The 26,184-nt window shown below is 38.2% G+C and overlaps 2 protein-coding genes and 1 long non-coding RNA gene across 4 annotated transcripts; 2 read left to right on the forward strand and 1 right to left on the reverse strand.

Moving 5' to 3' along the window:
- Window positions 1–5,465: 5,465 nt before the first annotated feature.
- On the forward strand, window positions 5,466–7,186 carry LOC309492559. Its single transcript, XR_014203580.1, has 4 exons — window positions 5,466–5,695; window positions 5,876–5,977; window positions 6,108–6,328; window positions 6,405–7,186. It is a non-coding gene; the product is annotated as an uncharacterized lncRNA (long non-coding RNA).
- Window positions 7,187–21,683: 14,497 nt separating this feature from the next.
- LOC309492510 (uncharacterized protein) lies at window positions 21,684–22,646 on the forward strand. Its single transcript, XM_082161533.1, has 2 exons — window positions 21,684–21,997; window positions 22,082–22,646. The coding sequence occupies exons 1-2, from the start codon at window positions 21,926–21,928 to the stop codon at window positions 22,556–22,558; spliced, it is 549 nt and encodes a 182-aa protein (XP_082017659.1). The 5' UTR covers window positions 21,684–21,925; the 3' UTR covers window positions 22,559–22,646.
- A 177-nt stretch (window positions 22,647–22,823) lies between these two features.
- On the reverse strand, window positions 22,824–25,756 carry LOC309492465 (putative nuclease HARBI1). Of its 2 annotated transcripts, XM_082161465.1 has the most exons (5): window positions 25,391–25,756; window positions 24,841–24,863; window positions 23,623–24,456; window positions 23,331–23,537; window positions 22,824–23,189 (listed from the first exon to the last, which is right to left on the reverse strand). In XM_082161465.1, the coding sequence occupies exons 1-4, from the start codon at window positions 25,584–25,586 to the stop codon at window positions 23,334–23,336; spliced, it is 1,257 nt and encodes a 418-aa protein (XP_082017591.1). In that variant the 5' UTR covers window positions 25,587–25,756; the 3' UTR covers window positions 22,824–23,189; window positions 23,331–23,333. The 2 variants fall into 2 exon arrangements, with proteins under 2 accessions (XP_082017591.1, XP_082017592.1); XM_082161466.1 differs by lacking the exon at window positions 24,841–24,863 and having other exon boundaries at window positions 22,828–23,189; window positions 25,391–25,487.
- Window positions 25,757–26,184: the final 428 nt, after the last annotated feature.

Genomic DNA, 26,184 nt, shown 5'->3' on the forward strand with positions numbered 1-26,184 from the left:
AATTACAGCTGATGCACGACAGGTGTGAGGGAGAGAGAGGAGCGGTGTTTGTACAGGCTTTCCGCTTCACAAGAGGAGGATAAAAGAGCCATTCAGAGTCGAATTAATGCGGAGGAAAAAGGTTGGAACCGGTAAGGCGGAGGTTGGAACTGGTAAAGGTCAATCGGTGTTCAGTTGATCAGTTGTTTGGCTGGGTCTCTGTCGTTGTGTTTTGGGGTAGAAGATCGCCGGTTTGGACGCTTACATTGGACGCTGTCATCCTGGAAATTCGTGTAAGTGAGGAACTGCCATTTGAGTCTGTCGTTTGGAGCTGCTTGTGGAATATTACTGGATTGAATTATTGCTTGGATCTGCGCTGGAAGAGGAAAAGAGAAAGATAAGTGAATTAAATTACATCGTGGAATTAAATGTAAAGCTTGAAGCAAAGACTGTGAATGTGAAACTTACTATTGAGGAGGACATCTGTTTCAGATGCGCTGGAGAGAATGGAGAGTTGAATATTCCCATTGAAATGCATGGACGAAGCGAGTTTTTCTGATCAGCCCTACTGTGTGTGAGTGATTTGCAGTTGTTTGCCTTACCTGATGCACGCTGAATTAATGCTGTGGATTTGTAGTGGACACGAGTGCTGTGTGCTATGCTGAGAAGAGTCTCCCAACGCCTGCTTTCATTCTTGTGAAATGATCTACTTGTCCTCATCCAAAATTCAGAACGATGCAACTGAACTGGTGAAGTAATGCTTTGTATTATCCTCTCTTCCACTGAGTATTGTTGTGAAGTAATCCCTTATTGAAGGCTCCTGTTAACCCTCTCTCTCTCTGAAATTACAAGTCTCGTGAAGAACCGTATGGCTGTGGAAAAGTCTGAACCGTTATACTTAGTGATGGAGCCCTGAAGATGTATAACATCGCTGATAAAGTCGCAATTTCCTTTTTATGTCTTGACGAGAGAAACTGCTGTTAAGAGAAGAAACCTTACCTGTTACCTACCGCCTGAGTCCTGCAGATGTGCAGCAACGCTGTGGAGTGAGTTTTAAAGTCACAATTCCCCTTTCACGTCCTGTTAAGAGAATCTGCTGTTAAGAGAAGAAACCTTACCTGTGACCTACCGCCTGAGTCCTGCAGATGTGCAGCAACGCTGTGAAGTGAGTTTTAAAGTCACAATTCCCCTCTCACGTCCTGTTAAGAGAATCTGCTGTTAAGAGAAGAAACCTTACCTGTTACCTACCGCCTGAGTCCTGCAGATGTGCAGCAACGCTGTGAAGTGAGTTTTAAAGTCACAATTTCCCTCTCACGACCTGTTAAGAGAATCTGCTGTTAAAAGAAGAAACCTTACCTGTGACCTACCGCCTGAGTCCTGCAGATGTGCAGCAACGCTGTGAAGTGAGTTTTAAAGTCACAATTTCCCTCTCACGACCTGTTAAGAGAATCTGCTGTTAAGAGAAGAAACCTTACCTGTTACCTACCGCCTGAGTCCTGCAGATGTGCAGCAACGCTGTGGAGTGAGTTTTAAAGTCACAATTCCCCTTTCACGTCCTGTTAAGAGAATCTGCTGTTGAAGAAGTAAACATTACTTGTTACTTATCGTTTGAGTCCTGCAGACGTGCAGCAACGCCGTGGAGTAAGCCTTCCTAGCCACTATCGTTCCATTGTGCCCCGAAGACAGTGGAAAATCGTTTCAGCGGCTACTCCGGTCCAATAGCTCGAGAAGACAGGAGTTGCTCATTCTTTCTTCAAGTTGATTATTATTCAATAAAGATTGTTACCTTTGAACCAAATTACCTGCTTCCTCTTTTGTCCATCTGTTGCGTGCCTGTGGTGTTGGCTCCTCACGGTGGTGTCTGGAGTCAGGGGCGGCTGGTCATCCGAGTCCGCCCCGGCCTGCACCGGTGACATATGTGTGTGTCTGTGTGTGTGTGTGTCTGTGCGTGTATGTATGCGTGCGTACATGTGTGTGCGCGTGTGTGTTTGTGTGTGTGTGTGTCTGTGCATGTGGATTTGTATGTGTGTGTCTGTGCATGTGGATTTGTATGTGTGTGTATGGGTGTGTGTCTGTGCGTGTGGATGTCAGTGTGTGTGCATGCTTGCGTTTGTTTGTATTCCTGCATGTGTGTGTGTGACAGTATCATCCTAAACCAGCAACCCTTCGCTCAACAGCACCATCTACAGGCCGATGAGTGTACAGTCACTAAATGTGCACATAAATTAATTTATTTTATACCCCCCCATGGATGAAATTCTACGAAACTTAGCATACCCCCAGAGGATGTCAAGTTAATCATACACATGAAATATGGTTCAGTTCTGAACATCTCAACTGAAGATAGGGGCGATTAAAGCAGAATAATATTGCATTTTCATTTTTTATGGGAGGGGCGCAAATCACAAATGAGTGATTATGGGCTAGGTTGATGTGGGCCCTTAAGACCAACATACCATAAAAATGTCTTCATCCTCTGTGCCACGGTTCAGGTAGTTATTTAGGAAAAACTGCATTTTTGGGGTTTGGGGGGGGGGGGGGCAGCGCGGGGGGGGGAGTGGCTCCCAGGGACCAAACGAAATTTTTCCGTAAAAGTCTAGTGGGGCTACATGCCCACCAAATTTCATGTTCCCCGGTGTTTCGGTGTCCCTGGTATCGTTGACGAAAAATTCAGTAGATGACAAAAAAAACAAAAAAAAAAACTTTGACAATCCCTATATGACCGCTTTCGCTAGCTACGCTAGCGGCGGTCATAATAAAAGGTGCCTGGAGGAACCTTTTGGGGTTCTTCACTTTGCCACACCGGCGGAACCGTCTGTAGATCCTCTAGGACCCTTTAAAAAGGGCCGGTTCTCTGAGGAACCACACAGGTTTCCTGAGGAACTCTTATATAATGCACTGTGTGGAACCGCTTTGGGTGCCTCCAAGAACCAAAAATTATTCTTTTAAATGATTAATTTCATGTTGTTACTATGGTTACCATTATTTTCTATTATAATAAACAAACTGAACCAAATACAAAATAAGAATTGTTTATTACATATTTTTGATCCATTTTAATACATACACTTCCATGCACTTGGGAAAAACAGCTAGTAATAGATTAATATCAATGAATACACAAAAAAAAAATGTATAATACATAAGTAACATGAATAATCAACCAAACATATACAATAGGCTATAAGAAAAGACATCTCAACAAAATACATGGAAACACTCATGGAGGTCATGGAAACATTGTGCAAATTATGATCCTAACCTTTATCTCTATACCGAAATCTCAGATGGTTAGTTATTCAGCTATTTTGAATCATAAAATGTTGAAGTCTGGGATGCTGTGACAGGGCTGCCAACTCTCAGGCATTGAGCGTGAGACTCACGCAATTGACACTTTTCACACGCTCTCACGCCACACATCCATTTTCTCACGCACAGAAAAATTGCGGAGCAAAGAGGTGCTTTTAATATTAAACTAATTATCAGCTCTTAGATTCCGTCAATTTTATTACGAAATTCAGGCAAAAATACGTTTGGCGCTTGTAAATGTGACGTGACAGATCGCTGAGCGCCTCCTCAGTTCAAGTGCACGTGAACCGATCATCTGTTACTTTTTTATTTAAAGATGCAGTACAACTTACCGAAAGTATACATAATATCGACCAATTAGTGTTTTTCAACCACGGAAAGAGGTCAATATATAATAGCAGGAGAACAATTATGTCACATAACGTTACATTTACCTCAGGAAAGCCATTTAATGACCATAGCATGTTAATTGAATAAATAGCTAGAGAGGAGATTTTGCTGAGCACTATATTACACATTTATTATATTTTTACTTATGTCATTAAATAATTGTTATTATAACAAAAACTGCATTATATTTAATTTCATTTGTTATTTTTAACCTTTAATAATACCAGCAGATTGTTTACACAACCCAGTCTCCTACTATACCACAAGTTTTCATTTTCATTTGGCGTAGTATTTACACGCCAAAGTCACATTTTGCGTTGACATGGTACGCAAAACCCTCCCGTTAAACTTCTATTGATGGAAAATGCGTATGCATTGCACGCAGAAATGTATTATAGTCAACGTCATCGTCCCGCCCCTTAATCGTACGAAGATTCACGATTCCATCTCGTGCAGATGCCGAAGGTTTTTTTTATTTATTCTTTTTATAAATTTTTTGTACAGAAACATAACTCATAATCTCTAATGGGGGCGAATGCTGTTACTACACGCTTCATTAATAGTCGGGGGACTGTTTTTACAGTTTAATTCTAAACAATCCATTTCCGGGAAACAAAATGTTTGCAGAATTGTCAATAATTCAATGTGAATAATTGATGCTAGTTATAGTAGTTATATGTCTGCTTTATTTATTCTGCTCTCTGCTTTTGTCTTTTTGACTCATACACGCATTTTTGTTTCTTTGTTTGTGATTGTATTTGGAATGGTAAAAGTATTAACTAATAATAATAATAATAATAATAAATGAATAAATTAAAAATAGGTACATTGGCCTGAATTTTAGTCATTCGCTGCTCCAGGAAACACCCACTACGGCTTGGAAACCAATCAAATGTTTAAACATTTTCAGCGCCCTCATCACTTCCCGCCCCTCAATACAGTGCTCAAGTTTGCTCTTCCATTGAATCATCAGAATACACAAGTAAGTATTTAGCAAAAGAATAAAACATTTCAGTTCTTGTTAACCCAAATTATTGTAAATGCAAGTGTTAATAGCTTCCGATATCTAATGCGTGTCAATGCTGTCAGCATCAAACGTTATTCTTTAAAGTGAGCATGCACATGTAGGCCTGCAGTTGTCAGGCGATTAATGTCTGTTTAAAATAATTCATTATTAAATATTTTAGGATAAAATGTAGTGTAAGAGTTTGCTGTGCGCAACAATTGCTTTTTATTGATGCACTATATGTTTGTGGTTACCTTATGGTGAGATAACTGCACACTACTTTAAGTCAATACCAGGCATTACGTGTAGATCACAGATGTGTGGATTAATCAAATCTCTGTAAACCTGATTTAGCCCAAATTGTTTTTTATTTTGTAATATTCAGTCTGTTTTAATTTTTAAACCCCAAAGCATTATGTATTCACTTTTCTTTTTTCTTTTCTTTTTTTAAAGCTCCCACCAGTTTGCCCATCCAAGAGGAATTTGTTTATCGAGCAGAAACTGGTAACTGTTTACTATAGTTATATGTGATGGCAGCTGGTTTATAGAATTGAAGTAATATTCTGGCAGCTGCAACATACTGTACATGTACTGAATATATCACTGTTTCTTGTTTCTCCTTCAATCAAGTCTCACTCATTGAAGAATTGGGGCACATCCTTAATGACGAATGTGTTCATCCTGAAGAGGTGTCTTTGGTCACAACCTGGCAAAAGCGGCAGTCCCTAAGCCATGAAAGATGGCACATTGCAAGGGAGGCCATGGTTAAAAATATTTTGGCAGCTGAACATGTTCAGGAATGCATCTGCCAACACTGTTTAACTACTGAGGCCATTGTACGGTGCAGGGACTGTTTACCTAGGCAGTATCTATGCAGCATGTGTGATGGAGATGTCCATCAGCACCTACCTCTCCATAACAGGGACTCTATGGCCCATGGGTTCTTCAAGCCATTGTGTCCAACCACTGCAGTGAAGAGACATTCTGAGACATTTGAGTTCTCTGAACAGGGTATGCTTTTCATGTGTCCCATCATTCTTTTCATTCTGTACATCTTAAATGGCTGTACATTAGTGTAAAATTATAATTATATTTAATAAATATATGAAATTATATATTTAATTTTACTTGTCTATGAATCCTTCACTAAGGAGTTTATTTATTTATTTATTTTTGCTTTTGCTTTTTTAGTCCGATATCTTCCGCTACTTTTGCCAGACAAAATCTGTGCCTGTTCAGAAGGTTCATGCAGAGTGATCAGTGGCAAGCCCATTATTGTAATTCATTTTAATGGTAAGATGTATTTTTTTCTCTTTATGAAAACAGCATATAAAGGTTAATATAAGAACTCAATGCTTGCATATAATATCTGTGATTAGGAATTTTAAAGCTGTTGTGATGCATCACTTTTTTTTTATTATAGGCCGGTACAATCTCACCCTTCCATCACTGGAGTGCTCATGCTGCAGGACAAAATGGGCAGTGGGGCTCAGTGATCTCCTCAAGTCTGGCTACTGGCCAGCCTCTATACATTTTGAGACAGTGTATGAGGTTGGCCTTTTTAGGTCTTTTCTGGACTTAAAACTTTTTGCTCCAGGTCTTTCACGTCAAGCATTCCTTGGAATAACAGAGTACAATGGCAGGGTAAATATTGTTATTCAGTGTATACTGTTAAGATGCTGTTTGTTCCTTAAAGTCATTGGTTTGGTTATTTCAACAGAGTGGAGACACATTCCAGAAAGCCTTTCTGGAGTGGACCTTTGCCCTGCATGAGGTTGAGAGGCTTTGTGGTGTCCAGCCATTTAAATGTCCCGCTTGCAGTCCGTCTATGCATGCCATCTCAGTGGACGGTAACAGGAAGCTATACCGGTTCCATAATGCACATGGGTATGTTTTTCTATTGTGCTTGCAAATTGTATAATATCCAAGGAAAACATGTCTAGTAATTGTGCAGTTAATTCTCATACTGTATTTTCAGTTTTGGAATATGTATCCTCTCCCCAAATTTGTCAATAATAAAACACAATAAAAATTATTTAAAGAAAAGGCTTATATTTACCTTTTAAAATTTGTTTACATCTACCTTGTAAATATATATATATATTTTATTAAAAAGGCTACAATTACAACAACAATTGAAGTGTAATATTTCTTTGTAAAAACTAAAGTATACATTTTATCATACATATTTCAAAGTTAAGGATTCATTACTTCGAATATAGCCTACATTGACAAAACATACTATATACATATTAGCAAAAATTGGCAAACAAAAGCTTATTTGAGGTGGCAGATATTTTACAGTAAAAATGTGTAATCTATCCAAAACTAATCAACGAAATGTTGTCTTTCATTTGTCTGTAACATAGGTCTTTCGTTTTTATTATAAGGAATATAAATGTTAATTTGCAGTTTAATACGTTGCTTATACAAATACATTTAATTTCAACATATTTCAGTCGATTTTTACTCAGTATAGCAAAATAGTTTGCTAAAAGCAGATCATTCATTCACACACAGAAACGCAATTCAAATTTAAAAACGCGATTTACTTGAGAATGAAAAAAAAACTTACTTCAGTATTCCATCCGTTGCTCCTCGAAATACCAGCACTTCTGAGGTAAGTTTTCCATTATTATTATTCCTCACAGCGCTGCGAGACAGTGTAAACAAGTACAATGATCTGAATAAACTTGATGTGTTTTCTCGAGCTGATATGGGGGCGTTCACAGTTTGTATGGGATCGTCTCAGTCATTTGCGTTTGAATAGCGCGCGCTCTCCGTGGGCGGGGCAGATTAAAACGTAATGAGCTGAGATGAGCTCGACTGACATCTCTCTCTTTTCATAAAGATTACATAAACAGAGAATTTTTTTTTAATAAAAATTACTTCATTTAAAAGAAGAGAATTCAAGCTTCATGCCTGTGTGTCTGTATGCCTGTTTGACTGAGTATTCGCTCAGTTATTGTTCATTTTCGGACGCGTTTCAGAATGGACTTCACTGGCAGAGAGGAGGCAGAACTCGCATCATGTTTATTTTTCTTTATTTGGCGAAAAGCACAACACTTTGTTTTTATTGTGAGTATACACAAAAATAATACACACTTAACAGGATCGATTGATGTATAACACAAGCATATAAGATAAAAAGTAATCTTTTTTTTTTTTTTTGCACTAAGGAAAAAAACGAGCCTATCGCGCCGGCGCGATAGCCGACCTCAGGGGGTTAAGAGTTTAGAGATAACTGGCACACAAAGGAGGGTGGGTCTCCAGGCAAATGGCCTCCTGCTCCCAAAAAGTGTAAACTCAATGCAAATTCTGCCCCCAGTAAGTCTGGGACGGTGATCAATGCAAATTTCCATTGTTAGCATATGTTTCCATGTGAAAGAAGTTTCTGTCTATATGATGAAATGCAACCAGAGGATCAGCGCGATTCTGTACCTCAGATCAGCCCGTGAATGCTGAGAGCCGCCGGGACTCTCAGCATCATACATTTCCTATATATGTATGTCGGGTTTGCATCTCTTCTCTTTATTCCAGAGCATTTTGTGTTTTGTATTGATTATCTTTGAATTGATAATGTAATTGGCATGATACATTTACCTGACATAATAAATTGTAAACATTTGATTATTCTAACAGGACTCTGACATTATTTTCAGTAAAGAGTTAAAAAGAATAGTCAAACATTCGCTCACATTTAATGATGCACAGATATCATTAAAACCTTTTCATTTATGGAGTCAGATGAAATAACGAGAAAATACATATGAGAAAATGTATTTAATTTAATCAAAAATACTTTGCCACGAGAAAAGACCTTCCCCGCTGACTGGATGCCTCCATTGGGCCGATTGAGCGTGGGCTTACAAGAGTGTAGAGAGTAAGAGGAAAGAGCAGGTAAAGGAGAGAGCCCCAAGAAAGGGACCCAGAGAATAAGAGAGCCAGAGCATCAAAAGAGACAATCAATCTTCTTTTATCCCTTCCATGCCCATGTGACTAAAACCCAAATGTGAGAGGTTCACACTGACCAATCAGATAATTACAACTTCCCCCACCGTACTAAAGGTGTGACAATTCATCAACCCCCAAAACATCTTGGCCTACAGGCCTTGATCCCTATCACCCTCTTTGGGAACTCCAAATGGTCCTTGTGGTTGAAAGAGGGGGTGGAAAACAGTCAAGCAAATGTCTTGGTTCATTTAAAATATCTTGGATTATTTTCAATCCGACACATATAGTCCACAAGACAAAAAAAAAAGTTGAATTTATAACAATGAATGATTGGATTAGGATTAGTTACAGGATTAGTTTCGAGTTGAAAAACCAAACCAATCCAATCAAGTTTGTAGGTACCGTGACTATCTTGGTGAATGCTAAAAGCAGAGCCACTTTCATAGTGCCTAAAATCCAGGGTTGGTGCAAACTAAACTGAAACATACTTTGTTAACTTAAATCGGTTTCATGGTTTAGGCCTCAGGCCACTACATGTTATCATCAATACATAATAATCATCTACTACATGATCATTTGTCACTGCTTTTTTCTATAACAAATGTGCTTTATAACAGCCAGAGAAAAACAAATGTTAAGAAGTGTAACTTAAAGGGATACTTCACCGATTAGCATTAAGCTTTGTATCAGTAGAAACCCGGTAGTATTTTGGATTGATGAATGATGTCCTCCTGAGACGAGAGATTTCTGTATTGTGTGTCTGGAAAAAAAACTCCAATGACACAAAAATCGTCATTTAGCGTCATCGGAGGCTTTGGCTGAGTCCGAAACCGCATACTTCCCTACTATTTAGTATGGGAAAAAGAGTAGGCGAGCGAAAAAGTATGTACGAATCCAAAAAAGTAGGCGAGAATTACCTGGGTGACGTACTAATTATCGCGAGATTCGGACTTAAGTGCGTTCGAATATGCCTACTTTCCTACTATATAGTAGGCGAAAACAGTACGTGAAGGAAGCAGTACGTTCGAAACATCAGTATTCATAAAAGAGTAAGCGAGGCTATTTAATTGTTTGAATGAAAATGTAGATATGTTCACTATACATCTAGAGTGTATTCATGCATAGCTATGTCATTTGACATACATTACATTTTGTTTTATTGAATTATATCATTTTCAGTAAAAAGTAATATAATTAAGTATTGTTCAGCATTTATCATTGTTGTTATTATTGTATGTTTTGGGGTGGGATAGCAATGCAATTCATTCTGGGGTAATATTCATTTTTTAATAGTAATGATACTTACATTTTTCGAGTATCAAATCAACAGTTTTCTCCAAAGGCGAATCTCCGCACAGCTGCCCTTTGTGCAGACATTACAAACGCTGGAGAAAACCGTTCTAGGTAGGGCTGTCGAGTTACTGATGTAATAAGGTCTATATATATATATATATATATATATATATATATATATATATATATATATATATATATCATGGGTTTGCATCTATGGTTTGCATACATAATATGAGATTTTTTACACAGGAAAAAAGAACCTACAAGGTTGAATATCTTAATATATATTTTCTTAAATAATTCATTATAATACATTTAAAAAATGAATTTTTTGTTATTTATAGGCCTGAGGGATGAAACGAGAGTTAAATTCATCAAGAAAAAGAGGAAAACATAAAGCAGTAAGCCACTTTTGCTTGTGGATGAAAATGTTTGGATATAAAATAAAGAAATTAACAACATATTCAAGAGATGACAATTTTGGGATTCCGTAATAAAAATAAATAATATCGTTAAGGATATAACGGTGGGTCACATTAGTAGGGTTAAATATAAGAACTTAAATCAACCCTAAATGTATTCACAACATAAACGGGCAGCAGTTTCTTCAAAAAGACCACAAAATGAGCAAGTTTAATCAATATCAAGATATTTACAGATAGATGAATTAAACGTATCGTTCAAATCTTTTAAGTTGTTGCGCGTGTGATAACGCGTCGTAGGTCACATGATAACGTCAACATGGCAGATGTCCGGTTCGCATTCATACTCAACGAGATCTGGCTATAAAGTACCTACTCTTTTAGCGCTCGTTAACCCTCTGGAGTCTGAGCGTTTTTTTTGGGCCCTGGGGGTGTTCTGACATGCCCTGACATTTGTGCTTTTTTCAGTTGCTTATAAACATATTAATGGCAAAGGTGTAAATTCACTCTATATAGCACAAACAGGACTACAATAATATGTGAGCCACATGTATGTACATGTTTTCATTTTTGAGAGAATAATGTTTATGTGTGGTTATCGAAAAAACTAAAAATTTAAATTTTTGAAATAAGGCCACAAAACACATACTAAATATGTGGCAATAAGACTTTTGACTTATGGATGTCGTCGCCTATAGTTTTTTCTTCAAAATTATGTGAAAATAGTCTTGCTTTATCGTTCACATAAAACCATACATTGATTTAAATTGATGTAAAACAGGTTTTGCTTGGAAAGCCAATATGCGAGGGGGGCGTGAACGAGGAGTGGTTTACACCTTAGAATACAATGTCCCACCCACTCTGCATAATTAGCCATTCACTCAGGTGTGACACTGACTGAGCCACAATGCAAGGACAAAAGATATATTTAGAAGAAGACTTATATTGACCATTTAAGATTTTGCTTACATCTATCTTGTATATATGTTTTGCTATTTTATTAAAACGGTTACAATTACAACAATAATTACAATTTCAACAATATTTCAAGTGTACTCTTTCTTTGTAAAAAAAAATTATTATAGGCCCTACATTTTATCTATGTATTCATTAGTTTGAATATAACCAACATTGGAACAGCTAACATCTTAGTTGATGACTTTATTTTTGACAAAAATAGTATTTTATATATAGAAATGGCTAAACAAAAGCTTATTTGATGTGGCAGTATATTCTACAGTAAAAACTGTACCCAAATCTGGTCAACAAAATGTTGTCTTTCATATTTCGTCTGACTGTAACGTTGTTTTCATGAAATATTAGGGCATATTGTTAATTTGCAGTTTAATACGTTGCTTATACAAATAGCCTACATTTTATTTCAACATTCAGTCGATGTTTACTTATCTCAGTATAGCAATACAGTTTGCTAAAACATCATCATTCATTCACACACGCGATTTAAATTTAAACTGTCTTTGCCAGCTGTGGTAAACAGCGCGCATTCATGCCGTTTATTCATTCATAAACAGAAACCCACGTGAAGAAATTCACGTGAGAAGGAAAAAACTTACTTGTATTCCTCAGCTCGCTCCTCGATATACCCGCACTTCTGAGGGACATTTTCCATTAGTATTATTCCTCACAGCGCTGCAAGACGGTGTAAACAATGATCTAAATAAACGTGTGTGTTTTCTCGAGCTGATGGGGGCGTTCACAGGATCGTCTCAGTCATTTGCGTTTGAATAGCGCGCGCTCTCCGTGGGCGTGGCCGATTATAACGTAATGAGATGAGATGAGCTCGACTGGAATCGCTCTCTTTTAATACAGATTTCACAAGATGAGAATAATTGTTTTTTTATATAAATTACTTCATTTAAAAGAAGAGAATTCAAGCTTCATGCCTGTGTGTCTGTATGCCTGTTTGACTGAGTATTCGCTGAGTTATTGTTAATTTTCGGACGCGTTTCAGAATGGACTACACTGGCAGAGAGAAGGCAGAACTCGCTTCGTGTTTATTTTTCTTTATTTGGCAAAAAGCACAACACTTTGTTTTTATTGTGAGTATACACAAAAATAATACACATTTAACAGAATCGATTGATGTATGAAACTCCTATGGAAAATCAAAGTCAACAGAGTATTTATGAGTTTCTTTTACACTAATAAAAAAAAAGCGAGCTGGTATCGCCGGCGATACCGTAGACCTCAGGGGGTTAAGTAAGTACTTATTGAAATTAAGTACCTACTCATTGAGTATGCGGTTTCGGACGCAGCCACTTTGTCCAGAGGCGAGAGACTACAGCCAGTAGGAGGAGCTCGTTCCGCATGTCTTCAACCCGCCCATAGGGGGATCTCACTCACAGAATGTAGAAATAGTGTCAGCCATATTTTTTCTTTTTTTTAAGCTAAGCTAACAGGCTCTTGCTCTGTGGAGAAAGCTGAGTAGTAGGCTAACCACGATGGAGAAAGGTAGTTTTGAAGATGATATGGCAGAAGGGGATTTTGAAGATCTGATGCACGAATCCGATGCCCGTGGCAACCTGTACGAGCCGCAATACAGCGATGAACAGTTGCGGATGATGGAGGAACAAGAGGCGGCCGGAGCAGCTGCGGCTCAGGAGTGACCTCGTAGAGCAGCGAAGCAAGTGCATTCTGGGAGTTGTTGTCTTTCATCCACATGTGCCAAAAATAAATTTTCTGGCTTTTCTCAGTCTAGAAGGCTCCAACTTCTAAAATAATTTCACATTTTTACTACATAAACGACCCAATTTAAGTACACATTCATCTTTCCAGCGGTGAAATATCCCTTTAATAAAACTAACAGATGAATAAGAAAGAATGAGACCATGGAATGTGTCTAGAAAAATAACACACTGTTTCTGCTTCTGTTTCACGTCAGAGATGTAAAGATTGTCCACCCTGAAAGTCTAAATGTGGACCTAAACAAATGAGTGATGAGGATGTGTTTACATGCAAATGTGTTCATGTTCTATAAACTAACACAGAACAGCAGGAGTATGACACGAAACTAAAGAAGAATTTTCTAAATAAGACTAATTCTTAAAAATGTAACAATGTTTTAATGAACACATTCCAGCCAATCACAATCAAGTATTTAGACGGAGGAAATAAAGACGTTTATTCTGAAACAGCAGAAGAAGATGATGATATTATTTCAGTGGGATAATGAGTCTAATAATCTTCACTAACATTAGAGATGGACTTCAGAGGAATGAAAGCTTTCATGTCTTTATCTCGTCTCTGTTGTGAATGTGACGGGTCTCAGCTTTCAGAAGAGGGAAAAGAGGAAGCCTAATATATGAGCAAAAACATTTCTATTTTTTTCCCCAAAGAAAAAAATAATTGTCTTCCCTTCCTCTTCATTTTGTCTTTGTTAATGCCCCAAACTCTCTCACTAGTCAAACTCTCTCAATATTCAAACTTTAAAGGCTCTCAGTAACCAGTATCACCAGTCTTCACTAATGAACTCAACCCTTCTCTGTTCAGTTCAAACAGCAACAGATAAAAGTGGCCTAAGAACAGAGAAACTCAAACATGGGGTCTGTCCAGATACCCACACTTGGCCACTAGAGAGTATGTGCACGCTACAGGATATAAGTGAACACATTCTACTGGTGCAAACATGAGTATGTGTATTTTGTCATTTGTACAACATTTGCAAATGCTTTTTATCACTTATTATTAGCACCATCATTACCAGTAAACTGTGTTACATATATGTATATATAGGCACTGCTGTACAGACACTTAGAGGTTTATTTAAAAATGAAAAGCTTTGAGAATAAAAATAAAGCTCTGTAAACACTTGCATTTTTACAACACCATAAGTGTGTCAAATTAGGTAATCAAAAGTTCTACACACACTTGATCACTTGGGCCAAATACAAGGAAAAATCTGTAGTAGACAAATGGTGAAGTGGAAAGATGGCAAGTCTGGATGGACGATGATTTCAAGATGATCAGGAATGAAACACGAGTTATGCAGTCCAGCAATATCATTGAAGCAGCTGTTTAGTTGTGAATGTTCAAATATTAATTTAGAATGTTCAAATTATTTTTTTATTCCATAAGTGTCACGGGATGGTAAATAGTGAAGCGAGGATTCATGTGCAGAAAACTCAGGATCTTTATTAAACAAAACTACAAACAAAAACTCCCCGTGGGGGAAAACAAGACAGGCCTCTGGCATCAACCAGGGGCCTATACCATGAAGCCGGTTTAGGTGGCTAGCCAGCTATGTTTCAGTTTAGTTTCCGCCAACCCTGGGTTTTAGGTACTATGAAAGTAGCTTGGCTTTAATCGGTGTTCGTCGCCATGGTATCTTACGCTGCACGGCTAACCTGCTCCGGGGCAGGTTATGTTCTGGATTCAAGATCTCAGACTGAAGTTTGACCAATCAGCTGAGAGCAAAGAAACATAGGTGACGTAACTTATTCCCAGTGTCTGTTACAATGACTTCACCTTTTCTTCCAAATCCTGTGACATCTCAGCGCAAATTGTTTGACGAGCACTTCGTAGAGAAAGAGTTTTTAGCCAGACAAAATCCCCTTGCCTTTCCTGATAGTTACTTGTATGAAAGATACATATTTTCCGCGGAAGGAATGTCTTATTTTTGCGAACTTCTTGAGCCGCACAAAGAATTTAACACGTCGAATTTATGCACTTACTGTACCGCAAATGGTGTTGCGTTGCGTTTTTTTTTTTTTTTTTTTGCAAGTGGTACATACTTGCACGGTGGGTGACGCACAGAAGCTATAGGGGAAAACACGGTTTGTCGACATCACATGAACACTTTTTTTTTTTTTTTTTTTTAAGCAAATTGCACAAATGTACTATACAATATAATACATGTTAAAGGTGCATTAAGCAACTTTTCATGTTAAAAATACCCGTTTTCTAACCCATACATGCTTAAACAATTGCCTGATGGGCTGAATGAGCCGTTCTCTGATCACTGAGATTGTCTCTATAATCCTGTAAAGTAAAATAAATAAGAGGGATTCGGGACGGAATTTTAGACTGGGCGTGACGTCATGCGCGTTCACGGCACGCTCACATAGCTATGTCTGGCAGGTTTGTGTATTCGCCGGCATTCTCCGTAGAAGATGGATTGTAAGAGACCTGCTTGTAGTTCATTTCAAACACCAACGCAAACTCCACGCAAGATAAAAAAAAGAAAACTTGTCTCTAGTGCAACCAAAAGGGCAAAATTGGACTCAGACAGGCGTCGGAATAAGACGAGAGTAAACATAGGGAAGGCTTTCAATAAATGGAGAGATCTCCGGTCTGCTCTAGGGCTCAAACGGGATGCTCAGTTGCCTTTTTTCAAAATATCTACTAAATAAATCTGCACTACATGTAGTTTAATGATTTGCTATTCGATTAAAACAGTTCAAATATCTTGAGTGTGATATAAAATGCTGATATATAAGTTAGATAATTAGACACAAATTTTGAGCAAATTACTGCTTAATTAGGATGTATTGCTATTGGAATATGCTACTTAGCAGATCAATAAAACAGGCTAAACCCCCGCAAATCTTCGGCGGATTAGCCTGTTTGGCTTTTATGGTAACGTCATAGTGCCATTTAATTGTTTATTACCTTGAGACAATTGAGTGTACTTTTTTGACCGACTGTGCTTTGAGCTTTTACAAAGTAACAACTTATATTGTTCATGAACGTGTTTCCATAATAATACAATTTATAGATAATACGCAGATTTATAACTTTATTACCTCTGAAGACATTATGATTGTAAACAAAAGATTTGCGGCTGATGCTCCTTTGGTTATGAACAGCTCGTGCTCGTGCAAGCGTGCGTGTGCGTGTGGTCCATGAGCGTGCACATCTCTGGCTGCAGTTTCACTTGCCGCCAGAGGTGGCATAGTTCTGCAAAAACTCAGAACCTTGCTTAATGCACCTTTAAGAATTTTTTTAAATCTTTATTATTATTCTGTTAATCTTATGATAGGATTCCCTAGCTTTCTTAGTAGTACAAATACATTCTATATTTATGTAAAATGATGTATGTGTAGCCTATGTGTAATATAGCCTATAGCCTATTTTTATAATATATAAAAAATGTGCATGTATCATTTTTTATATATTATAAAAATAGGATATAGGCTATATTACACATATAGGCTACACATACATACATAATTTTACATAAATATAGAACGTATTTGTTTAACTTACACATTAACAATTACGTAGCTTAGCTTGTTTATTGAGGATGCAGGACAACCAGCTAATAAAGCATTACAGTAATCCAGTCTCGAGGTCATGAATGCATGAACTAACTTTTCTGCATCAGAAACTGATAGCATATTACGTAGCTTAGCAATGTTTCTAAGGTGGAAAAAGGCGGTTTTTGCAACATATGAAATATGATTTTCAAAAGACAGGTTGCAATCGAGTATAACACCCAGGTCTTTTACTGTAGAGGATAAAGTAACAGGACATCCTATGATGTTAAAGTTGTATTGTGCGAGGTTTTGTGGGCGGTTTTTTGAACCGATAAGTATTACCTCTGTCTTGTCTGGATTTAATAAAAGAAAATTACGCGTCATCCAATCTTTTATATCTTTAACACACTCTGTCAATTTGGAAAATTTAGCGTTTTCATCCGGCCGTGATGAAATATATATTTGAGTGTCATCAGCATAACAATGGAAACTAATTCCATGTTTCCTTATAATATTTCCAAGTGGCATCATATATATTGAAAATAACAGAGGGCCTAACACAGATCCCTGCGGCACTCCATAGTTTACTGGAGTTATGATCGATTTTTCTCCATTTAAATAGACTAATGGTAGCGGTCAGATAGGTATGATTTGAACCAGCTTAATGCTTGTCCTTGAACACCAGTATAATTTTGTAGTCGATCTAAGAGTAATGTGTGATCTATAGTATCGAACGCAGCACTAAGATCAAGTAAAACTAGTATTGAGATACAGCCTTGGTCACAAGCTAAAAGTAAATCATTTTTGATTTTAACGAGCACAGTTTCAGTGCTATGATGTGGTCTGAATCCAGACTGAAACTTTTCATAGATATCATTTTGTTGCAAGAAAGAGCCCAGTTGAGCGGACACCACTTTTTCTAATATTTTAGACATAAATGGAAGATTTGAAATGGGTCTATAATTTGCTAGATTATTATGATCTAATTGTGGTTTCTTAATGAGAGGTTTTATAACTGCCAGTTTAAATGTTCTTGGAACATGACCTAAAGATAAAGACGAGTTAATAATATTGAGGAGAGGCTCTTCCACTACAGGTAACACTTCTTTCAGTAGTTTAGTTGGTATAGGATCTAATAAACATGTTGTTGTTTTAGATGAAGTGATAAGTTTATTTAACTCTTTTTGTTCTATAGTTGTAAAGCACTGTAATTGTTCTTGCGGGGTGATAATTGAAGCTGAATTATAAGGCGCGATTGAAGATTGAACGTTTACAATTGTGGTTCTGATGCTTTCTATTTTCTCAGTGAAGAAGTTCATGAAATCATTACTACTGAACTGTAACGGGATATTTTGTTCGGGTGACGTCTGTTTATTTGTTAGTCTAGCCACGGTGTTAAATAAAAACCTTGGATTGTTTTGGTTGTTTTCTATTAGTTTGCGGAGGTGCTCAGCCCTGGCCGCTTTTAGGGCCTTTTTATAACGTGACATACTGTCTTTCCACGCGATTCTAAAGACCTCTAAATTAGTTTGTTTCCATTTACGCTCTAAAATACGGGTTTCTCTCTTTAACCCTCTGAGGTCTGAGGGGTTTTTGGGGTCCTTGAGATGTTCTGACATGCCCTGACATTTGTGCTTTTTTCAGTTGCTTATAAACATATTAATGGCAAAGGTATAATTACACTCTATTTAGCACAAACAGGGCTACCATAATATGTGAGCAACATGCATGTACATGTTTGTATTTTTGAGAGAATAATGTTTATGCATGGTTATTGAAAAAACTAAAAACTAAAGTTTCTGAAATAAGGCCACAAAACACATACTAAATACGTGTCAATAAGACTTTTGACTAATTGATGTCTTTGCCTAGAGTTTTTTCTTCAAAATGATGTGAAAATCATCCTGCCCTTATCATTCACATAACACAATACATTGATTTAAATCTTGTAAAACACTTTTTGTTTGTAAAGGCAATATGCGCAAAGGGCGTCAACCATTCAACAGCATCATGCATATGTAGTGGTTCACACCTTAGGAGACAATGGGGCCCGCATACTTAATGAGCCATTCATTCAGGTGTGTCACCTATAGCCACAAGAAAGAATGCAAGAGCAATATATATACAGTATATATATATATATATATATATATATATATATATATATTCTACCAAATTGGTTCACAGTTGGAAGCATGTCAATTTTTTTTTTTTTTTCACAAATTTTGCTTGCAAATTGTATAATATCCAAGGAAAACATGTCTATTAATTGTGCAGTTAATTCTCATACTGTATTTTCAGTTTTGGAATATGTATCCTCTCCCCAAATTTGTCAATAATAAAACACAATAAAAATTATTTAAAGAAAATGCTTATATTTACCTTTTAAAATTTGTTTACATCTACCTTGTAAATATATATATTTTTTATTAAAAAGGTTACAATTACAACAACAATTGAAGTGTAATCTTTCTTTGTAAAAACTAAAGTATACATTTTATCATACATATTTCAAACTTCGAATATAGCCTACATTGACAAAACATACTATATTTAACATATTAGCAAAAATTGGCAAACAAAAGCTTATTTGAGGTGGCAGATATTTTACAGTAAAAATGTGTAATCTATCCAAAACTAATCAACGAAATGTTGTCTTTCATATGTCTGTAACATAGGTCTTTCGTTTTTATTATAAGGAATATAAATGTTAATTTGCAGTTTAATACGTTGCTTATACAAATACATTTTATTTCAACATATTTCAATCGATTTTACTCAGTATAGCAAAATAGTTTGCTAAAAGCAGATCATTCATTCACACACAGAAACCCAATTCAAATTTAAACCGTCCTTTTGCGAGTTGTGGTAAACAGCGCATCTCTGCCGTTCATTCATTCACACAGAAACGCGATTTACTTGAGAATGAAAAAAAAAACTTACTACATTATTCCATCCGTTGCTCCTCGAAATACCAGCACTTCTGAGGTAAGTTTTCCATTATTATTATTCCTCACAGCGCTGCGAGACAGTGTAGACAACTACACTTATCTGAATAAACTTGATGTGTTTTCTCGAGCTGATATGTGGGCGTTCACAGTTTGTATGGGATCGTCTCAGTCATTTGCGTTTGAATAGCGCGCGCTCTCCGTGGGCGGGGCCGATTATAACGTAATGAGATGAGATGAGCTCGACTGGAATCGCTCTCTTTTAATACAGATTTCACAAGATGAGAATATTTGTTTTTTATATAAATTACTTCATTTAAAAGAAGATAATTCAAGCTTCATGCCTGTGTGTCTGTATGCCTGTTTGACTGAGTATTCGCTCAGTTATTGTTCATTTTCGGACGCGTTTCAGAATGGACTTCACTGGCAGAGAGAAGGCAGAACTCGCTTCGTGTTTATTTTTCTTTATTTGGCAAAAAGCACAACACTTTGTTTTTATTGTGAGTATACACAAAAATAATACACATTTAACAGAATCGATTGATGTATGAAACTCCTATGGAAAATCAAAGTCAACAGAGTATTTATGAGTTTCTTTTACATTGATAAAAAAAAAGCGAGCTGGTATCGCCGGCGATACCGTAGACCTCAGGGGGTTAAAACATGCGTAGTATTGTTGTACCATGGTGCTTTATTTTTCTCTCTGACCTTTTTTAATTTAATAGGTGCAACCACATCCAATGTTCTAGAGAGAATGGTGCTCATAGTGCTAGTTAGTTCTTCTAGTTCATCTGTTTGTTTGGGTTCAGGCAGCAGCTGAGACAGATTAGATAAGCAATTTGAGAAATTATCTATGGTGGATGGGAGGATTGTTCTGCCTGGTTGATAACACGACGCCGCATGACATATTACAGCAGTACGTAATATGCAAGTTACCATGTAGTGATCAGTGACATCATCACTTTGTGGAATGATATCTATATCGGTTGGATCGGTTCCATGTGATATAATTAAATCGAGTGTATGATTAAGACGATGTGTTGGTCCGGTGACGTTTTGCTTGACCCCAAATGAATTTAATAAATCTGTAAACGCAGCCCCTAACGCATCATTTGGATTATCTACGTGTATGTTAAAATCTCCAACAATTAGTGCTTTATCGACATTGACTAATAGGTCTGAGAGAAAATCTGCAAACTCTTTTAGGAAATCAGCGTAAGGCCCTGGCGGTCTATATACGGTAGCCAAGGCTAGAGATAATAGGGATGTTTTTCTAACATCTAAGAGCGTAACATTTAGTACAAGTACTTCAAATGAAATAAACTTATAACCCGTTTTCTGAGTAACATTTAGAGAAGCTGTGTCCCAAAGTGAAGGCTGCGTCCTTCGAAGGCCGTATTTGAAGACCGGATGGCCATATTTGAAGGCCGATTGCGTCACCGCGGCGAGACGAAACGTCACAGCGGCGCGACGAAGGACGTCCCAATTCAAAGGCTGCATCCTTGGAAGGTCGCATTTGAAGGCCGATTGCGTCACCGCGGCTCGATGAAGGCTGTCCCAATTCAGTTATGCATCCTTGAAGGCCGTATTCGAAGGACGGTTGCGTCATCGAGCCGCGACGAAGGCTAAAAGCGACGCCAAATGCACCCTTCTTTCCCCATGAAAGGAAGGATACAAAAACGGATCCTTAGTGGCCTATCCTACCCCATAAGTCATTGCGCGCCGGTGACGAAAGCATTTTCATTTGAAAAAATGGCGTCCTCGAGTTCGGCCGGTGAGGGAAAATTCACTTTTAAATGTAAGTATTATGTTTTCATTTACTTAAATAGCTAGCGAAACCACAGTCAAAAGCCACAAGTTTTTATTTCTTATAAACTTCATCTTAACTCATTTGTTACCATTGGGTGGCTTTATTTGTCAGGTGGTTAGACGCAAAACTTGTGCTAATTACTTTAATAATTTTCAGGGAGCAAGGAGCAGACCACTCAGTTTATTACACTGCGGTCTGAAAACGAGCATTTATTCACCGGGGTGAAAAACTCCGCCAGTGTGGCTTGGAGGTAAGACAACACCTACTTGTAAAATTTGCAGTAATCTGTCTCACTTGTGTATTATAATAAATATCATTCACCCTAGAAAACCCACAACAATAAGAAAAGCAGTAGATGATGCAATGGTTTTCACTTTTATGTGTTTTTGTAGTGCTGTCATGCAAGTTATGTTTACAAAGGTTTTAACCACATTTGAGTATCCAGAAATATGATTTCTAAACTATTTTGAATGCATGTCCTGATGTGTCTTTTTTCAGTTTTAACAATGCACTAATGTTAATATTTAATTTGCACCCCTGTGTTATAATTTTTCATAAGTACCCTTTTCTGCTTTTTTAGAGCAATTCTGGAGAAAATGGGCCTGCAGGCGAAGGTAACCCCCATGCAGGCAAAAAAAAAATGGGACAACTTAAAAACAAAATACAAAGTAAGAAAGTTAATACACACATCTTTTCTGAAATATATTGTGCTGTTGTTGTTAACAAGCCATGGTTAATTTGTTCTGCCTTAGGATTGCAAGTATCCTGGGACAGGAGAGGGAGTGGGTGGGAAACCCACTGCTGAAACGTGGCCCTGGTTTGTCCTCATGGATGAGGTGTTGGGGCAGAGGCATTCTACCAATCCCCCTGTCCTTATTGCCTCAATCCGTGAGGACACACCAGGGCCAAGTTCAGCAGTGGGTGGCCACAGTGAGGAGGAGCCAGCACCAGCACCCGCAGCACCAGCACCACCACCAGCAGCAGCACCCGCACCACCACCAGCAGCAGCAGCACCCGCACCACCAGCACCACTAGCACCAGCACCAGCACCAGCAGAAGCACCTGCACCACCACGAGCACGGAGAAAGCGGGACTATGAGGAGGAGATGCTGGACCTCATTAGAGAGGACATGGCTATGCAAAGGGAGGCAGAGGAGAGGAGAGCTCGAGAGAGCAGGGACCGGATGGACAGGCTGTTTGCGCTTCTTGAGCGCATGGTGGAGAAATAGTTTTTTTTTTATAATGTATATATAAATAAGGATTTTTAATTTAAATTAAATGGAAAGAGGAAACTTAAGTTTTGTACAGTTTATTTTTGTAATCTAAGTTATATTAAATTATCTATTTTTTTCCAAACTTGTGTACAGTTTATTTAAAATGAATAATAAACATTACTTTTGTTCCATTTCTGTGCACTGTTTATTTAAGTAACTTGATGTGTTGGGATATGAAATAAAAAGGAACCGTTCTTGACATTGCTTATTTTTTTTAATGACAGGCAATATTTTATACAATAATAACATTTGGAAAAAATAAATAATTATATAGATAAATAACGTTTTATAAATAATAAATAACCATTTACAACATAACTTAAATATCATCTGACAACATAATTTAAATGAACAGTACATAAATGAACAGTACATAAATTAAGATTTCAGCTGAGCAGGGAGACCCTGGTGGTGCCGCTGGACCCCGGTGGGCTCCACAATAGAGACGCTGGTAAGGCCTCTCTGCCGGTGGGTGGGACATCATCTAGGATGGTCTCCAGAGTGTTTGACTGCATAATTTCCACTGTCCACTGCATTGTCTAACAACAGGTTTGCAGGGCTGACTCAATCGACGGCTGCCATCTCACTGAATCATTTCAAAAAGAGGGAAGAATAAAATAAATTCTCATCCTCAAATCAAAGCATCAAAAATTTCAACATGTAAACCCATTCTATGTAAATACATTTTTGGTTTTGGCCATTATAGCTTTAAACTTCTCTGACTTGCCTGTTACCAGTAATCATGGTCAATGGGAACCTCCTCCAGGGCAGACACCTCTGCAGAGAGCTGGTCACGCCAGGGAGCCCCACTGACCGTCTCCAAAACATGCTCCCCCTCATCCTCCGCATCATCCTCCTCATGCTCATCCTCCGGGGCCATGATGTCACCAACCCCAAGGCAGATGTTGTGGAGGATGGCACAGGCTGTGATGACCTGAAAAAAAAAAAAAAAAAAAGATATGGTCTGGAAGAAAGAAGTTAATTATGTTTTTTGCAAATGTATTTTTCATTTAACTTACATGAGGTACAAAGGTGTGGTGCACCTCCAGCGCTTTCAGGAAGATGGATCGGAACCTGGTCTTCATCATCCCAAAAGCACGCTCTATAATGGAGCGTGCCCTGGAATGATGGAGATTAAAGCGCTGGGCTCCCACACCTCGTACTGGCCTCTTGTAGGGAGTGATGAGGGGGAGTGGGTGTTGGAGACATGGGTACCCTCCGTCTGCGAGGATGAAGTGCCCTGGAGGAGGGTACATTGACCTCCTGTACAGTGGGCTGTACCGGAGCACCCGTGCGTCATGCACTGACCCCGGCCAGCCCACGTAGGTGTCAATGAAGCGGCCCTGATGGTCACAAACAGCCTGGAGGATGATGGACGGGAACAGTTTCCTGTTCCTGTAGCATTGACCATCAGGGCCGCTTGGAGGCTTGATGCGGACATGGCAGCCGTCGATTGCTCCAGCAGCTTTCAAGAAAGCTCTGTGTCTGGCCAGCCCTGCAAAGCCACGGCAAACTGCCTCCAGGTCTTCTGGGGTGTTGGGGAACCGAATGACCTGGTGGCGGATGGCCACCACCTCCTCAGCGACCCGGTGGACAATGCGGTGGACAGTGGAACGAGGCATATCAAATGCTCTGGAGACGACCCTATAGGATGTACCACACGCCAGCCAGAAAAGAAATACCAGGGTCTCTATTGTGGAACCCCATCCGTGTTGCCGGTCACTTCTCAACAGGTCCAGCAGCACTCTCAGGGCCTCCCTGCTCAGCCGAAAATCAGGTCGTGTGTCACGGTCATTAAAGAACCCGTCCAGCACTGGGACATTCAGGTTTATCCTGCAGTACAGGGGTGTGGTCTGATTTAGGGAAACAAACAAAGAGAGATTGTTTAAAGTTGTGACAAAGTAATTGTTGGAAGATATAGTGATACTTAAAATACTTTTAGTAAGTATTAATGGCACATTGGGGAAATTTTAGTAGTTATATTTAAAACCTTACTTATGTACAAGTGTTATCTTGCATACTTGTATTTAATTTACTTAAGATATGAAGAGTAAAAGAACAGTTAAGTATTCTGCATAAAAAACTGTTTGTCAGGGTTTTTAGATATTTTGTTACATTCATATTACTGCTTGGCTATGTGTATGTTGCATTTTAATTCTGAATATGTTGAAGGTAGTTATATTTTAATTTACTGTTGAATAGTTTACTATAGAACAAGTTATCATATTGTAAAATACCATGGTTTTGTAGTGTTGCTGTCCTGTGAAAGAGAAAAAAACCCTCATTACTTCACATTTGTATGTGAATACTTAACGAATGTACTTGCTTACAGTCAACCACAGGTTATTTTGAAAATGAAACAAGCACAATTTTAAGGAAATGTTGCTATACAGATGCATCATGCCATATAAAAGGCTGCATCCGAAGGCGAGCGGGAGTAGCCTACCTATATATATTAAAGAGGTATATTTCACTGTATTTATTTAAGAAGTATATTTCACTGTGTTTATTTATTGTTTTGTGTTTTATGCTTCGACTGCGTTAAAACAAAGCACGCTGGAAACATGCCTGAATAAGATCACCATGATCAAGAGAATAAAACTACATAAAAATCGCATCTTCGTAAGGTAACTTAGCCTATAACTAAACATTTGAACAGCTTTATGTGTATTTTGTATTTTCATAAGTAGCCTATCATAACATGACTCAAGTACAGTCTCAACTTGTGTACTCCAGCAATTAAGGACGCAACTTCTGAATATGATGCAGCAAACCAGTTTACTTTACCTGGCCACGGTCTTGACAAAGCCGGAGATACATCACCCGGCGGCGCCGCCTGGGATGAAACATCCCCATCATCTCCTCCAGTAAAACATAAAATAAGAAAAATAAAATGATGTAGTCTTGCTCTTGTTCCATTTTTATTTGTAATTGATGCGTATGATGGCAGCTCTCCTATCGCAGCGTTGCTAGGCGACAGCATAATGGGGAACACCTGGTGGCAATTACAATCCAACGAAGGCTAGACTCGGAGCGTCCTTCTACGGCTGGGAAGGCTGGGTAGGCTGGGTCCTTCGACGGCTGGGAAGGCTGGGTAGGCTGGGTCCTTAGAAGGACGTGTCCTTCGAAGGACGCAGCCTTCACTTTGGGACACAGCTAATATCTCTATAAATGGTTGCAACACCTCCGCCACGACCAATCAGACGGGGCTCATGCTTATAACAGTATCCAGGAGGAGTAGACTCATTAATACCGAAATAATCATTTGGTTTAAGCCAGGTTTCAGTAAGGCAAAGTACATCGAAGCTATTATCTGTGACTATTTCATTTACAATAACTGCCTTAGGTGTGAGTGATCTAATGTTTAGAAGACCTAGCTTTAGAAATAGTTTTTGTTTACTAATAGCAACATTTTCTGTTTTAATAACAATTAGATTTTTCCTAGATCCTGCAGTAGATTTATTATTTGATCTCACTAAACGAGGAATAGACACGGTTTCTATGCAATGTTCTACACTAGTATTTATATCAGTTAAATTGGTGCAGCAGAGACTATGATTTGGACTTTTGGTTACTAGTCA

The sequence above is a fragment of the Leuciscus leuciscus genome (genome assembly GCF_965113295.1).
Source record: "Leuciscus leuciscus genome assembly, chromosome: 2".
Taxonomy (NCBI): Eukaryota; Metazoa; Chordata; class Actinopteri; order Cypriniformes; family Leuciscidae; genus Leuciscus; species Leuciscus leuciscus.